This window comes from Astyanax mexicanus, chromosome 19 (genome assembly GCF_023375975.1).
Source record: "Astyanax mexicanus isolate ESR-SI-001 chromosome 19, AstMex3_surface, whole genome shotgun sequence".
NCBI classification, from domain to species: Eukaryota; Metazoa; Chordata; class Actinopteri; order Characiformes; family Acestrorhamphidae; genus Astyanax; species Astyanax mexicanus.
Genome location: NC_064426.1, coordinates 27987061 through 28002398, shown reverse-complemented (window position 1 = coordinate 28002398; position 15338 = coordinate 27987061). Strand labels below are relative to the sequence as shown.

Sequence of the window (15338 nt, the reverse complement as noted above, 5' to 3'; positions counted from 1 at the left end):
GTAGTCTGAGAAAACAAGGGTCATACACGGGAAATACACGGGAAAATACCTCGCGAAGATCGAGACAAACAGACAGGTATTTATATCTTAACTAAATTACTAACACCTAAACACAATCTAAAATTCCGGTGACGTAGAACGCCCGTGTGAGCCGCGGTTGGCTGAGTCCGAACACGTGATGTTGTCAGGTGCATGCTGGGAGGTGTAGTTCCGGACCGGGGATTTTCCATAGAAGGGAATGGCAGAGTTAGAGATGGGAACTACAGAGTCTGTGGTAGGCGTGACACCGTCAGAATCTTGAAAAATACAGTGAAAGGCAATTTTGGCCAATCCGCCCAGTACTAATTTCACCATAATTAATCTAAATATTAAATATTAAAGCAAGTCTTAGTAGTTTTTTACCTCTCATCACTGATCATATACTGTTTCTGTCCCACTTTACAGACAGCCAGTGGGATTTAACCAACTACCACCTGCTGGACCTGGGCCGGCCTCACCATTCCATCCGCTGCATGACGGTGGTGCATGATAAAGTGTGGTGCGGCTACAGGAACAAGATCTACGTCATCCAGCCCAAAGCTATGAAGATAGAGGTTTATAGACCAGATCATATTTACTGATTTAACACACTGGTTCAGTCTGAACTTATTTGAACCTGTAAACTGTAACTGTTTTTTGTAGAAATCCTTTGACGCTCACCCGCGGAAGGAGAGTCAGGTGCGTCAGCTGGCCTGGGTGGGAGATGGTATCTGGGTGTCTATTCGTCTGGACTCCACCCTGCGTCTCTTCCACGCCCACACGTTCCAGCACCTCCAAGACGTGGACATTGAGCCCTACGTCAGCAAGATGCTGGGTGAGGAAAAAATTAGCATATCACTGAAGAGTTACTTTATTTCAGTAAATTATTATGTAGATGTATTACACACAGAGTGATCTATTTTAAGCGTTTATTTATTTTATTGTTCATGATTATGGTGTATAGCCAATGAAAACCCAGAGAAAATTTTAATATTATTTAAGACCATGTGTTACTTTTGTCAGTGTGGGTAGTGTGCCAAGTCCTGCTGGAAAATGAAATCCACATCTCCATAAAAGTTGTCAGCAGAGGGAAGCATGAAGTGCTGTAAGATTTTGCAGGAAAACACTGCACTGACTTTAGACTTGATATAACACAGTGGATCAACACCAGCAGATGACATGTCTCTCCAAACCATCACTGATCATCAGTAAATTTTACATTTCGTTTGGAAATTAAGGGAGTAGAGTCTGGAGGAAGAGTGGAGAGACACAGTCCAAACTGCTTGAGGTCTAGTGTGAAGTTTCCACCATCAGTGACAACATTTATGGAGATGCGGGTTTCATTTTCCAGCAGGACTTGGCACGCTGCCCTCACTGCGAGAAGTACTTTACTATCTATCTGTCTCTGAGTACTCTTCTCTGTGTCTGACAGGCACAGGCAGGCTGGGCTTCTCCTTCGTAAGGATCACAGCTCTCATGGTCTCCTGTAACCGGCTGTGGGTTGGAACAGGAAACGGTGTCATCATTTCCATCCCCCTATCAGAGTGTGAGTCCATATATATACATTTTATTTGATGTTTCACTGTTCATTTAAAGAAACATTCAGCTGTATATTAATTATCTTCCCATAGCTGTGGGTCTGCAGCATGGACTCCTCAGGTTGAGGGGTGAGTGGGAAATATGCTGCTGTGAAATGAGCTCACTCTGCTGCTATATGCTAGCTTGCGCTTATTACTGCATCTTGGTCAATGTCAGATTAGTTAGTTTCATGTTCTCTCTCTCTCTCTCTCTCTCTCTCTCTCTCTCTCTCTATCTATCTATTTATGTATCTATCTATCTTTCTATCTATGTTAGATTCAGATTTAAATTTAAAGGCTCTTTACTGGCTTGACAGTAATAAGTACTATACTACCACAGCATTACAGCTATAACAGCACAAATAACAGCAGCAAAGAAATGAGCAACATAATTGAAAATAGTAGCAAATATATGTTATAATATACATATTTTTATATATTTTACAGCCTGAGATTATAATAAATGAGAAATATGAGAATAAATATTACTTGAAATTAGAGATGCACAGATACTATTTTTTCCCAACCGAGTTGCAAAAATAAAAAAACCTGACCAGAAGAAGCCTAGCTAACCTAGCTAGCTAAATTAGCCTAGCCAGCTAGGTTCGCTTTAGCTAACTGCTTTTAAGTTCACCCAAAAGCAGCGTGTAAGACTGGTGGAGGAGAGCATGCCAAGATGCAGGAAAACTGTCATTAAAATATTGATTTCTGAACTCCAGATTATGAACTTGATGAGCTTGTTGTCTTTGCATTATTTGAAGTCTGACTATGTCTTATTTTCTGCAAATAAATCTTTCAAACTACATTATTCTCATTTGGAATATGAGAGAAATCTTAGTAGTAGTTTAGTTTATAGAATAAAACAACAATATTCCTTTTACGATTACATTACTATAAATAGTAACATATACCTAAAAATAGTAACATCAGAGAAACTTATCATTTTAAAGTGGTCTCTTATTTTTCTAATGATATATATATATACATATATATATATATGTATATATATATATATATATATATATATATATATATATATATATATATATATATATATATATATATATATATATGTATATGCACTAGGCACACAGTATCAGAACATTGTTTGTGATTGTAAGTAATTGAGCTTGGTATCAGACAGATACCTGATACCAGTATTGATCTTAATGCATCTTTACTTTAAATAGTGCATATTTATTTATAAACTGTAAATAGTATTAGTGAAACAAAATACGAAGTGTGAAATAACCCATAGTTCACCGTCCAGAACGAGGTGATTGTACTGAGCCTTGTTGGTACGATCTTTACAGTTTACAAATTATCCTTAATCTCTTACACCACTAATAAACAGACTAATTTACAGTAATATATATTACTTGGTGTGTCTCTTTCTCTCTACCTCTCTTTTCTTGGTGTGACTCAGTTTAGATGGAGCTTTAACTTTTTAACACGCAGCTCATCTCAGCAGACGCTTCCAGTCCCAGTGTTCAGTCTGTGCATCTCGCTCTGGTTGCACTTTTACACAATGTCGCACTAATGTAGTTAAATGGGAGAGTTTGCTGACAAAATAAATGACATAATTTTCCACTTACCTCAAATATTATTATATTATCTCAGTTATCAAATATTATATTATCATATTATCTCAGCTGAGATGTGTTTTGCTGATGTGGCATAATGTTATGAAGTTATGTAATAGAAGTCTATATGTCATGAATGTTCATGTTATGCATACTGCATGCCAGAAATCACTGCATACATCATACAGTACAGAATATGCGCCTGGCTTCTTATGAGTACCAGTGACAAGTTACTTTTATTTCAGTAATTCAGTTTAAAATGTCAAACTCATATATTATATAGATGTATTAAACACAGAGTGACCTATTTTAAGTGTTTATGTCTTTTATTGCTGATGATTATGGCTTCCAGCCAATGAAAACCCCCCCAAAAAAATAATTGTCTCAGAAAATTTGAATTTTATATAGAACCTATTGGTATTTTTGGCAGTGTGCCAAGTTCTGCTGGAAAATGAAATCTGCATCTTCATAAAAGTTGTCAATAGAGAGAAGCATGAAGTGCTGTAAGACTTTGGACTTGATATAACACACTGCCCACACTGCCGAAAGTACCAATTGGTCTTATATAATATTCTAACTTTCTGAGACTCTCATTTTTGCTTTTTTCATTGGCTGTAAGACATAATAATTAACAATAAAATAAAAAAAACACTTAAAATAGATCACTCTGTGTGTAATACATCTACATAATATATGAGTTTCATATTTTGAACTGAATTACTGAAATAAAGTAACTTTTTAATGATATTCTAATCTACAGTGTATATGTTGCACAGTCTGAACAGTAGCAGCTGTAGCAGCTGTAGTTAAGGCCTGAGTATTGCATTGCTTTAGGCAACATTATGTTACATAGTGTTAGAAACCTAAAATTGGACATGCAGTAGACATGCAGTATCTTGCTTGATTGGCTACATTTGGGGTAAGGGGAAAGGTGTGCAGATTAGATGTAATAAGCTGGAACATAATGCAGATTTATTAACCTCTGTGTCTTATCTTTCACCTGTAGCTAATAAGAGTGTGGGGGCTATAGCTAGCCGACCGGGCGGGGCGGTACGAGTGTTCGGGGACGAGAGTTCGGACACTGGGACCGCGGGCTCCTATGTGCCCTACTGCTCCATGGCCCACGCCCAGCTCTGCTTCCATGGCCACAAAGATGCTGTGAAGTTCTTCGCTGCAGTATCAGGTAACATATCTATTTACAATGTACATACAGTCAAATGCATTAATATATTTGAATATTTGGACAGTGGAAAATTCAAAATTTGGTGATGTCCAGTCCAGAGTTCCAGCCTTAAACTGACAATAGCATTTACTAGTTTAAAATCATTTTCAGTAGTACTTAGTAAATACTTAATAAGTACTAAGTATTAGTACTAGTTGCAATGTTAAAAAAATGTGTCACTGTCCATCTACTTATGAACATGACTCTACACTCAGTGTTACTACATATGTCATATACAGCTCTGGAAAAATTGGAGACCACTTAAAATTGATCAATTTCTTTGACTTTACCAAATTCAAAATGGAATCTAATCAAGAGGAAGATGGATGATCACAAGCCATCAAACCAAGCCGAACTGCTTGAATTTTTGCACCAGGAGTGCCATGAAGTTATCCAAAAGCAGCGTGTAAAACTGGTGGAGGAGAACATGTCAAGATGCATGAAAACTCAGAAACTGAAGTGGCCTCTTAATTTTTTTTCCAGCGCTGTATATTGTATGGCTGGTCAAGTATTAGTGTTATTATTTTATTTATTTATTTACATATTATTGATTGAATTATTTGTCTGTAAACCTGTTTTAGACATATATCATTCCAAAATCAGTTAATATCTGATCACTGAAACCAAAATTACCTGCCATTGTCTGGTGACCACTGTGCCCCTTTCATTGCATTTCACAGCATTATCTTTATCATTTGTGTGACTTTTGCTTGGTGTGTATTTCTAATTTGTTCTAGTGGTTTATGAATAGTGGGACCTAACGAGTATAATAAAACTAAACTTTGTCTGTCATATGGAGACAGTGGTTTACATTTATAAAATAATACTTGCTATTTGGGATCAGAAGGACCCAATTGGTCTAAAACAAATTTTTGGTTTTCTACAGTAAATGCACTAAATAATCTATTTTTTGAAAACCTAAAACTCGATGAGAATTTTTACCTGCCCTTTGTTTCTGTCTGGACTGGCTGTAGAAACCTTTGAATGGGACTCCTGTCATTGCTGTTTTCAATCAGTTAAGTGTAATATTGTCATGTGATGATTAGATGGTGCAGGCAGTGTCTCCATATGAGGCCAAAGAGTCAGTGTTTTAAAAAATGGAAAAAAAAAGTACTCTCCCTGTTTGAGGATGCAAGGTGTTAAAAGGTATATATAATAGAATAGACAGTGGCTTTCTATATAGACAGGATATATGCCATATAATTGCTGCCATTTTAGCTATTAGCCGTGTGTTATTTTACCTAAACACACCTAATTTCGAGACCACTATGCTCATCAGTATAGATATATTTGTACTAGGACGCTTTTTAACTGGTGCAGGTGCAAGGCGTGAAAATAGATTTTTGGCGGATAGATAGAATAGATAGCAATGAGCAATGAGCAACACAGCTTGCGCAGGATGCAAGATAGGACACTTTATTTCTGTAGTTTCACCATGGTGCCTTGGTGAAACTACAGACTTCACGATTCCTTGCTAAATCAGTGTACATGTGTCTGTTCCATCTACAGGTCAAGCAGCAGCACCTGACAGCATGACCCAAGACTCAGAAGCTCCTTCTTCCAGCAGTCCATCACATGAGCAGCAGTCCAGATTCATGCTGGTCATGAGTGGAGGAGAGGGCTACATTGACTTCAGGATGGGTACGAGCTCTAGAAACGTATATAAACTAGCTGTGTTCACATTACCAGCACCGTCATTTGTATTAATCCCTTGACTGGCCTAAAAAAGTTACCTGTTTGTAACTATGTTTATGGCACTGCAGCAGAGTGTTCTTCTTTTGTAGTCAAAAAAAAATTTGCCACTGTTTACCCCACATGGGAGACTGGAAACATGGTTGAGAATTTTATTGGTAGGAGAGTAATACATGTTGCATGCATATAAAAGAACACAGTTTAATTAATGCTGAGCATTAAAAGCTATTTTAGCTTTAAGTGCTCCCCCTAGTGGATATTCTTAGGTCTGCTAAACATGAGTAAGAGTCGGGTAATCAGGTCAGAAAAATGTACCCAAAAATGTACCGTCCTTTACAGACCATAAGGTGCACCGGATTATAAGACGCACTATCAGTGATTGTCTATTTTCTGGTCGCATTTTAAATAACAATAGTAAGGAACAAGGGTGTCGCCATGTTTCCCTTTTAGCAGGTCTCGCCGCTGGGGGCGCCTAAGTAAAAAAAAAATGTAATTCTTAAAAAAAAAAAAAAACATTTTCTGTTAAAGATAAACAAGCACTGGAATGTTAATCTACACAGATTTCTCTCCTAAAAACTGTTTATTTGGCAGAGTAAAATGCTTCCGTTTATTTACTGTAAGCTTAGATTTCCAGTATTTTAGTGCTGTTAGCAGCAGTGCTAGCTACGGTTAGCAGCAGCACTAGCAGCAGTTAGCAGTGCTTAGAGCTAGTAAATGCTGCCCCACAGTGCTACACTGAGGAACCCTGAGTGTTCTGGTAAGTCAGGGCCATATCAGCTAGCAGTTCATCCCACAAAGCTCGCGCAGGCTACAATTAAATATACTCACTTCTGAACAGTTGAAAGAGCTAACGCTGCAATTGGCGACTAAAGCTAATGCTGCTCTGGCCTCAGTGCTGGAGAAACATTACTAAAACACCTGTATAATGCTGTACTTCAGTGGAGTGGCTTTTACTGCTCCTTACAACCTAACATGCTAAATTCTTACATAAGGTTTACCGGATTATAAGATACAGTGTAAATTTTTGGGAAAATAAAAGGATATTAGGTGTTTCTGTACGAAAAATACAGGTACTGTAAACCTGTGTGATGTTCTGATGTCAGGTGATGAAGACGGAGGCGGAGCGGCCGGAGACGATGAGCCACTGGAGCCCACAATCAAGCTGCAGTCAGCTCCCGCCAAACCCGAGCGCAGCCACATCATCGTCTGGCAGGTTGCTGTCGGCGACGAGTGACCGTCCAATCACTGCCTCAGGTTCAACAGAGAGCTCCGCCCCCTTAAGCAACCCAGCTTGGGCCTCCACTACAGAGTTATTTTAATTTCACTTATTATTATTATTATTATGATTATTACGATTCCTGTTATTATTAGTCTTCGACTTACAGTGAGCCACACTGATGTAGGTGATACTTTTATATTTATACATTTCTTTGAGGTCATCATTTTCTAGGAATCTTTCTAGGAATATCTGTTCACGACGAGGCATGAAGGGAAACTGAGAAGGAGGATTGAAGACAGGAAATGAAGGAAATGTAAAAATGTCAGGGAATATAAAGGGAGCAGATGAATCCGTCCAGGATCTTAAGCGGTCCGTCCAAATAATGTCCTGTACTCTACTGGAGTACTGAAACTCACGGAACAGTGAAGGAACCACATGATTGCTTTTATCATTTTACACCATGACCAAGTATATTATTAGCACACATTATACTGTATAAGGGATTATACTGTAATTCAGGTTGAATTTATATGCTGTGTTGTTTTGTTGATTCGGATTAGGCATTATGGAGGACTAGGCACTGAGCAGGCCACTATCTGGCGCTATGACTGTACTGTGGTAGATTATTCTAGAGCATCAGAAAGCTGTTTTTGCCATCTAGCACCTTTAAAGCATGGTGTAGGTAGAGTCAGTGTGTAGGTGTGTCTCTGTCTTCAGTGTATTGGGAGTGGGGTGTGTATCATTGCCTGCATGGATGGATATCAGAGTCCAGTATCTCATTCCTCAGAGCGTGTTAGCAGCTTTATGCTAGAGCTAGCCCGCTGGCACTTTAAAAATAATAATAACCAACGTTCATTTACCCATTTATACAGAGACCAACACGTGACGATGCTTTTTGTTGCATTTTGTTGTTTTATTCTAAAGGAATTGCCCTGTAACCAAAGGACGGACTGTGAAACTGAAGAAGAAGGAATGCTTAACAGCCTGGATATAGTACACAAAATAATAAGTGATCAATTTTTTTATGGGAGTAATTTTAGAATATTTTAGGGTTCTTTGATGGGGAGGGATTTTATCTAAAGCAGTTTGTGTTGCACCTTACGTTTGTTGTTCGTCTCCAAGTGCTAAGCCAGTGTTTTTTTTTTTGCTTGTTTGTTTGTATGTTTGTTTTTTTATGATGTATAATGAATTAAGCAATTTTGTTTTTATAGGACACGTTTTATGAAATATTTTTTGTTCCTTGACAGCTAGGAAATTTTACCTAAAGCAGTTTTTCTGTTGCACCTTATGTTGTTTGTCTGCAAGCGCAAAGCCACTCGTTTTTGTTTGTTTGATTTTTTTATTTTATTTCCTTTTTTTTTTTCATTTTGAAATATTTGTTGATTCTTCACATTTAGGAATTTTGTCCACAGCAGATAGACATTTTTCGTCTGCAATTTCTTAGCCAGTGTCATTCTTTTTTGTTTGTTTATTTGTTTTTGTTTGTTTTACATGGCATTTTATGATGTACACGAAATAAGCGATCAATTTTTTTTAAATAATTTTTGTTCCTTGAAATTTAGGGCTTTTATCTGAAGTGTATATCTAATTTTGTTTGTGTACAAGTGCTAAACCAGTGTTTTTTTGTTTGTTTGTTTGTTTGTTTTGTTTGTTTGTTTTGTTTGTTTGGTTTTTTTAATATTTTTTGTTCCTTGAAAGTTAGGAATTTTTGTCCACAGCAGTTTTTGACATATTTTGTCTGCAAGCGCTTAGCTGTGTCCTACTTTTTGTTTGTTTTTCGTTTTTTTGTTTTGATTTGTTTTACATGGCTTTGTTTTGTGATGTACACAAAATAAGCGCAATTTTTTAATATATTTTTTGTTCCTTGAAATTTTAGGAATTCATCTAGAATTCTTGCATATAATTTTTGCATTTTTGTTTGATTTTGTCTTGACTTAAGAGTTTACGTGTACAGTCCAGGACATGTGGAAACCCGTCAGTGTGTTCTTAGTTCTGATCTTCATTCCGTTTTGCTGTTTTTGTACAATCTGTGTGTGAGACGCTATTGTCTCATAGTTTTCGTTTTTTGGTGGTGTACGTCAAAAATTAACGTTTTTTTTCTTTGTATTTTAAGAAAGAGAAAAAAAAAAATAACCAGCTTGCGGTCGGCGTCATTTTCTTGTTCTTCTTCCGTCTCAGAAACTTATGAAGGGACCTTCATATCGTTGATATTTGCCATTCCAGTATTTATTTTTCATAATGAACTTTGTGGTTCAGAATGTAACTTTATACATGAGAATTCTATTAGTTTGATATAAATTTGTGTGACGTGTGTCCGACGTGCCGCGGGCCGAAAGGTTCGGCGTGCTGTCGCAGATATTGTGAAGAAATCGCATTAATAATGGTTGCTAGGTGTGACATCATGGACTGAATTAGGGGAAAAAATCGACACATTCATCGTACTAAGCTATGCATGTTTTTTAAAGGACACTGCGGCGTATTTGTTCAGATCCCTGTTTATTAACCACCTTTTTGGGTGGACTGGTGCGCGTGTGAGTGTAAGTGTGTGTGAGTGTGAGTGGCTGATGTACAGTTGTGTACTGTAGCTCCACTGGCTGCAGACATATGTACTTGTATGTATCTCTCTGTGAGTGTGTGAGTGTGTAAGTGTGTGTAAGCGTGTGTATGCTGAGTGCATATGGTTCCTCGACCCCTTAAATCTCACAGGATGTGCTGTGGTCGTCACAGCTTGTCATGACTGTGGTTTTTCCTGTTCAATGTTTGCTAAAACAGCATCATAGCCTTATTTTTAACAATCTATTAAACTCAATTTCATGGGGAATCCATGGCTGCTGGTGGTTCTTTCTGCTTTAAGTGCTTCTTTCTTGCAGGATCTGAGGTTGAAAACGCTGGATAAGGTAAAGGTAAGTTTACCTGTAAGTGCTGACAGTTTTATTAGCCAAGAATGAAAAAAAAATCAGCAAGAAACAGCATTCAGGATCCCGTGAGCTTTTGGAAGCTGATTTGTGCTAGCATCAGCACCGAGCTAGCTGATAAATCAAGCTAATGCTAAGCTAACTTGAGAGGAGAGCAAAAATATCTTTATCTGTGTTTGAGTTCTTTAATTTTCTCATTTTACCTCACAGCTGTCTTTTTTAAATTTAAACTGAATTATTTGTTCGTGGGATTGTATTCAGTAAAAATATGAAAGAGCTAAATACGAATAAAACAGGAGCTTTTTTGTTTTTTGTTTTTTTTTCAGCAGTTTTTCCTGTACACCACCAGGTGGCAGTGTGTGGTCACTCTCAGTGTGCAGAGTCTACAGAGGCTGGAGGGATACCTCTTGTGAACTTACATCACAGACCTAGTGTGCCCACTCATCCACACACACACACACACACACCCCGAACAACCGGATCAGACAGCTGCAGTGTGCAGATGCGTCTGCTGACGTCAGACACCACTGCACACACACACTTCATGTATATACATACACAGAGACAGACAAACGTGGAAGGACACTTTAGGAGATGCTCCACTAAAGGCAGAATATTAAATATTTAAAATTAATACACATTTATACAATGATGACTATTAAACATACAAATAAAAACATTGTCATTTAGAGCATTTATTTGCAGAAAATGAGAAATGGCTGAAATAACAAAAAAATGCAGAGCTTTCGATCTCATAAATCCATATTTGGTGGAATAACCCTGGATTTTAATCACAGTTTTCTTGCATTTTGGCATGTTTTCCTCCACCAGTCGTACACACTGCTTTTGGACAACTTTATGCCACTCCTGGTGCAAAGATTCAAACAGTTGGTTTGATGGCTTATGATCATCCTCTTGATTATATTCCAGAGGTTTTCAATTTGGTAAAATCAAAGAAACTCATCATTTCTAAGAGGTCTCTTATTCATTTCCAGAGCTGTATATAGAGCATTCATTATTATTGTACACAATGTGATTGCATTAAAATTCAGTACAATGCAGTTTTGAGATGAACTGGACAGCAGGTGCTAGCTCACCTCACATAATCTATAATAATAATAATATAATAATGATAATGCTGTAGCTCTAAACCAGCATGTATTGACTGTGCTAATGGACGTGTTTTGGTAAACGGTGTGTGTTGTAACAGCTTGTGATGATGACTGCACACAAGTGTGTGTGTACGTGTGTGATGACAGGATTAGCTGGTGGATTTCTGAAACACGAAGAGAGGGAGAGATACAAGCGAAGCCCAGGCCGCCCACGCTCAGAAAAAGAGAGAGAGAGAGAGAAACTGCCTCGTTCTCTCGCTCAGCCCGCCCTGCATGGCTCAGGAGGCAGCACTTACGTAAGCCAGCCAGCTGCTCTATGTCACTGAGGCCGTTGGGTATCTCTGCATGTGTATGAGTATGAGTGTGTGTGTGTGTTTTTGTGTATTTACTCAAGCCCATAACCACAGTCATCTTTCTCAGGGATGTCTGTTTGTACACGGTCTTAATTACGGGTTTTATCGTGTCATGTAAGTGTAATATGGGGTTTAGTGAAAGCACCGTCATACTGTTATTATGGTAATAAACATTATTTGGAGATGGGCCAAGGTCTGACTTTCAGCGTAAGCCCTATGTGGACGGGATTAGTTTTTGGGGGGACATTTGTGAAAAATATTTCATACTTCTACTCAGTAATAAAACTCTTGCATCCGGACTGCAATTTAAAAAGCAGGAGGACCAGTGATTTTTTTTGGGCTTTTTTTAATCAACAGACATCGCATTCAGAAGCTCCTCCATTTCCACTCACTATTGTGTTTACCTGGATCTCTGTGGCAACGCGTTCCCAAAGTGTGCTTACAGTCTGTCCTGGAGTAATTTCTCTTTTATGGGGGGTCCTCTGTGATTTTATTCACGTCTGAAACGACCATGTATGTGTTTTTCTCAGACACCCTCTAGGAAAATTACAGGCTGAATTATCTACTGTTTTTCGTTAGTCCCATTCGAACGCACATCTCTGAGTTTCGTCACTTCGCATTTAATAAAATCGCTATTTGTCCACTGCTACACACCGTAATTACACTTTGGGCGCACGTAAACATAACAGCGAGTGGAAATAGAGGAGCTTCTGAATGCGATGTCATGTGACAGGCAGACCACAGACTGGATAAGAGTGATATAAGTGTTCAGATCCTCTCAGACAGCTGAGCTTATGACAGAACACTCAGCCTCAGATATCAGCAAGACTTTCATCTGGACCATCTGTGGAACATCAGCATCTACACAAAAGCTGTCGCCTGCTGCGTTCTCAGGTGTGTGTGTGTGTGTGTGTGTGTGTTTAGGGTTGTGTGTGGGTGTTAGACCTTGAGATGTAGGTAAGCCCAGACATCTGTTGCAGATTGTCAACATTTACCGTGGTTGTGCGTCAGGCAACGTCAGAGAGAGAAAAAGAGTCCCCCTCTCTCTCTCTCCTCTTTGTAGTACAGCTCCCTCGCTGTCTCTCTTACTTTCTCTCTCTTTTCCTCTGCATCTCTCTGTCTCTCTTTCTCTCCAGTATAATTCTGTCTTCCTCTTATTATCTCTCTCCCTTTTTCTCTTCCTTTTCCCTCTCTCTCTCTCTTTCTCTCCTACACATACCAGTACAGTTACAACAGAACCTGACTTAATTACAGGATTAATTATTATAAAAAAGGAAAATAAAATATAAAAGAATATAAAATTATCTCTCTCTGTCTCTCTCCCCAGTCTGCTACAGCTCACTCTTCCCAGTGGGCACTGATGGTACTGCATGAGGGCTTTGGGCTTCAGTCTTTCTTAATTAAAATTGTATTTGTGGTATAAAATCATTAAATCAATATATTTGTAAGTATGACAAATTTTGTGATTTTCTTTTAGCAAAATCCCATCAAATCAAATCAGGAATCTGCCAGCTACACCACTCTTTTGATAGGAGCAAACTTTGTTTCTGTGGCCCGCACAGTGGTTTGCAGCAGCTTTTACATGCTATCTAGAGATGTAAATATATATATATATATATATATATATATATATATATATATATATATATATATATATATATATATATATATATATATAAAAGTATTGCAATATTTAAAATATAAAATATAAAAAGTATTTTGCAATACTGAACCAAATTTATTGATTTTTAACTACAAGTTTACATGTAAAGACAGTGTGTGATGGTGTGCAGTCTCTGCTCGCACTGCAGCATTGATAAAGTTTCTTTTTTTCACCCTTGTGGCCAAGTGACGCTGAGAGTCTGACGTTAAGCGAAGTTTAAGGGTTAACTTCACCTAGCACTCAGTGCTGTATCTTTATAACTAAGGCTGTATCTCTGAAAACATTTTGTCTTTTGAGTTTTAAAGCTGTAAAATTGACTTTGGGGGTGAAGTGAGCAGGTAGGCTTTCTCTGCTGCAGTGCTGCTAGCCAATCAAAGGGGATATATTTGCATGTATAAATATTCATAAGCAAGAGCCCAAATCTTGTCTTTCTTCAGAGACCACTAATTCAGTAAACTGAAGCAGGGCTAAACAGAAACACCGGAGCACCTTTTTCACAAAAAACGGCTTACATGGCATTCATTTATATTAGAGACCATAACTAGACATTTTAAAATGAATGAAAAAACGATGGAAGGAAACCTTTAATGGCCTTTAATATGTAAGTAGTTTTGAAACCAGTACTTTTACACTTTTACTTAAAGAGTAAAAAGCTTGAGTTGATACTTCAACTTCTACAAAAGTATTTTAAACTCTAGTTTCTATACTTCTACCTACAGAGTAATGAATATCAATGCTTTTCACACATTCGGTTTCAACCTATACTGTAAAGTCCTAAGGTCTGAACCAAACAAGGTAAGTGTGAAAACATCCATAGATCATTTTACCACAACACAACTTACACGTCACCCACCCTTCACCCACCTGTCACCCACCCATTCTTTTCCCAATGGCTCAGCACTGTACAATAACTCTTATTAATTGAAAGTAGTCCTGTTTGTGCCCTTGTCCTGTCTCTGGTGTGTCACAGCCACAGCTGGAATAAGCAGTTCACAGGCCGAGCTTCATCATCAGGAGGAGGAAAGAGCCCTGTCATCAACAGACAGCAGGGTGGGAGGGCGGAGCTATGGTGCCAGTTAGCCAATGAGCTGCCTCTTATGGAGCTACGCAGTGCAATAACAGCAGGTGCTCAGGAGTATTTTTAGGTGAGAGGTGCTGGTGGGCAGGCCTGGTGGTCCTCCTGTGTGTAAGTTTGTGTGTGTGTGTGTGTGTGTGTGTGTGTGTGTGTGTTTGTGTGTGAGGGTCCTACTTGGCCCTGGACATCTATATTTAACCTGCTCATCGACTCTGGTGTCCCGGCAGTACTGGCTGCTGCTACTGTTGTGGGTTTGGTGGCCCATTTTCGAGTGCCCCCACAGAACCCACTTCCTCTTCCTGTCTGAGTCTCTGCCTCTGTTTTTCTCCTCCTTCCTGTGCTCACTTTTCTATTATGTGGTCTTATTTTGCCCATTTTCAACAATAGCTGATAAGGCATATTCTGCTGAATGGCTGCCATTTCTGTCTGCAGGAAATGACATGTATGAATGTGCACACAAAATAACTTTAAAATACATTTTATTAATAAACATAGTGTTTTGTATATTAACATAAATGAAAAAGTAAGATATGCAATTAAAACTTTAATAAAAACTAGTTAGAACACTGAAATAATTTGTTACCTGTCCCCACTCTAACAATAAAATTTACAATAAAAAATAAATAAATAAAATCCTTTAGAGATGTATTTTTTTGCATTGTTGTGTGACTCCAAATCCCATCTATGCTTTAAAAATATTTTTTTCATAATAAATCCAGAATATTTACTTTAAAATACACACTTTAGTTGTGTCCCTGGGTTTCACTCAGTCCTGTTACCGTAAAACATTACCTTATCTGAAACATTCTGCAACAGGAAGTGACATCAGTTGCTTCTTTTGAAAATCATTGGAAAACCAAAATAAAGTTCCCTCATTAGTTTCTCAGTATATCTGATCTTATTATAACA

General features: G+C 38.1%; 1 protein-coding gene across 5 annotated transcripts in view; it reads left to right on the top strand.

Annotated features, from left to right (window-relative positions):
• spag9a (sperm associated antigen 9a) overlaps positions 1-10132 on the top strand; it is a 75377-nt gene extending 65245 nt beyond the window's left edge. For 3 of the 5 annotated variants that reach the window (XM_049467809.1, XM_049467807.1, XM_022667029.2), the window contains 7 exons: positions 445-593; positions 682-853; positions 1451-1564; positions 1650-1685; positions 4185-4361; positions 5910-6041; positions 7196-10132. In XM_049467809.1, the coding sequence (XP_049323766.1) occupies positions 445-593; positions 682-853; positions 1451-1564; positions 1650-1685; positions 4185-4361; positions 5910-6041; positions 7196-7326 (911 nt within the window). In that variant the 3' untranslated portion in view covers positions 7327-10132. The remainder of the gene's footprint in view (positions 1-444; positions 594-681; positions 854-1450; positions 1565-1649; positions 1686-4184; positions 4362-5909; positions 6042-7195) is intronic. The other 2 variants (XM_049467810.1, XM_049467808.1) reach the window with 1 other exon arrangement.
• Positions 10133-15338: the final 5206 nt, after the last annotated feature.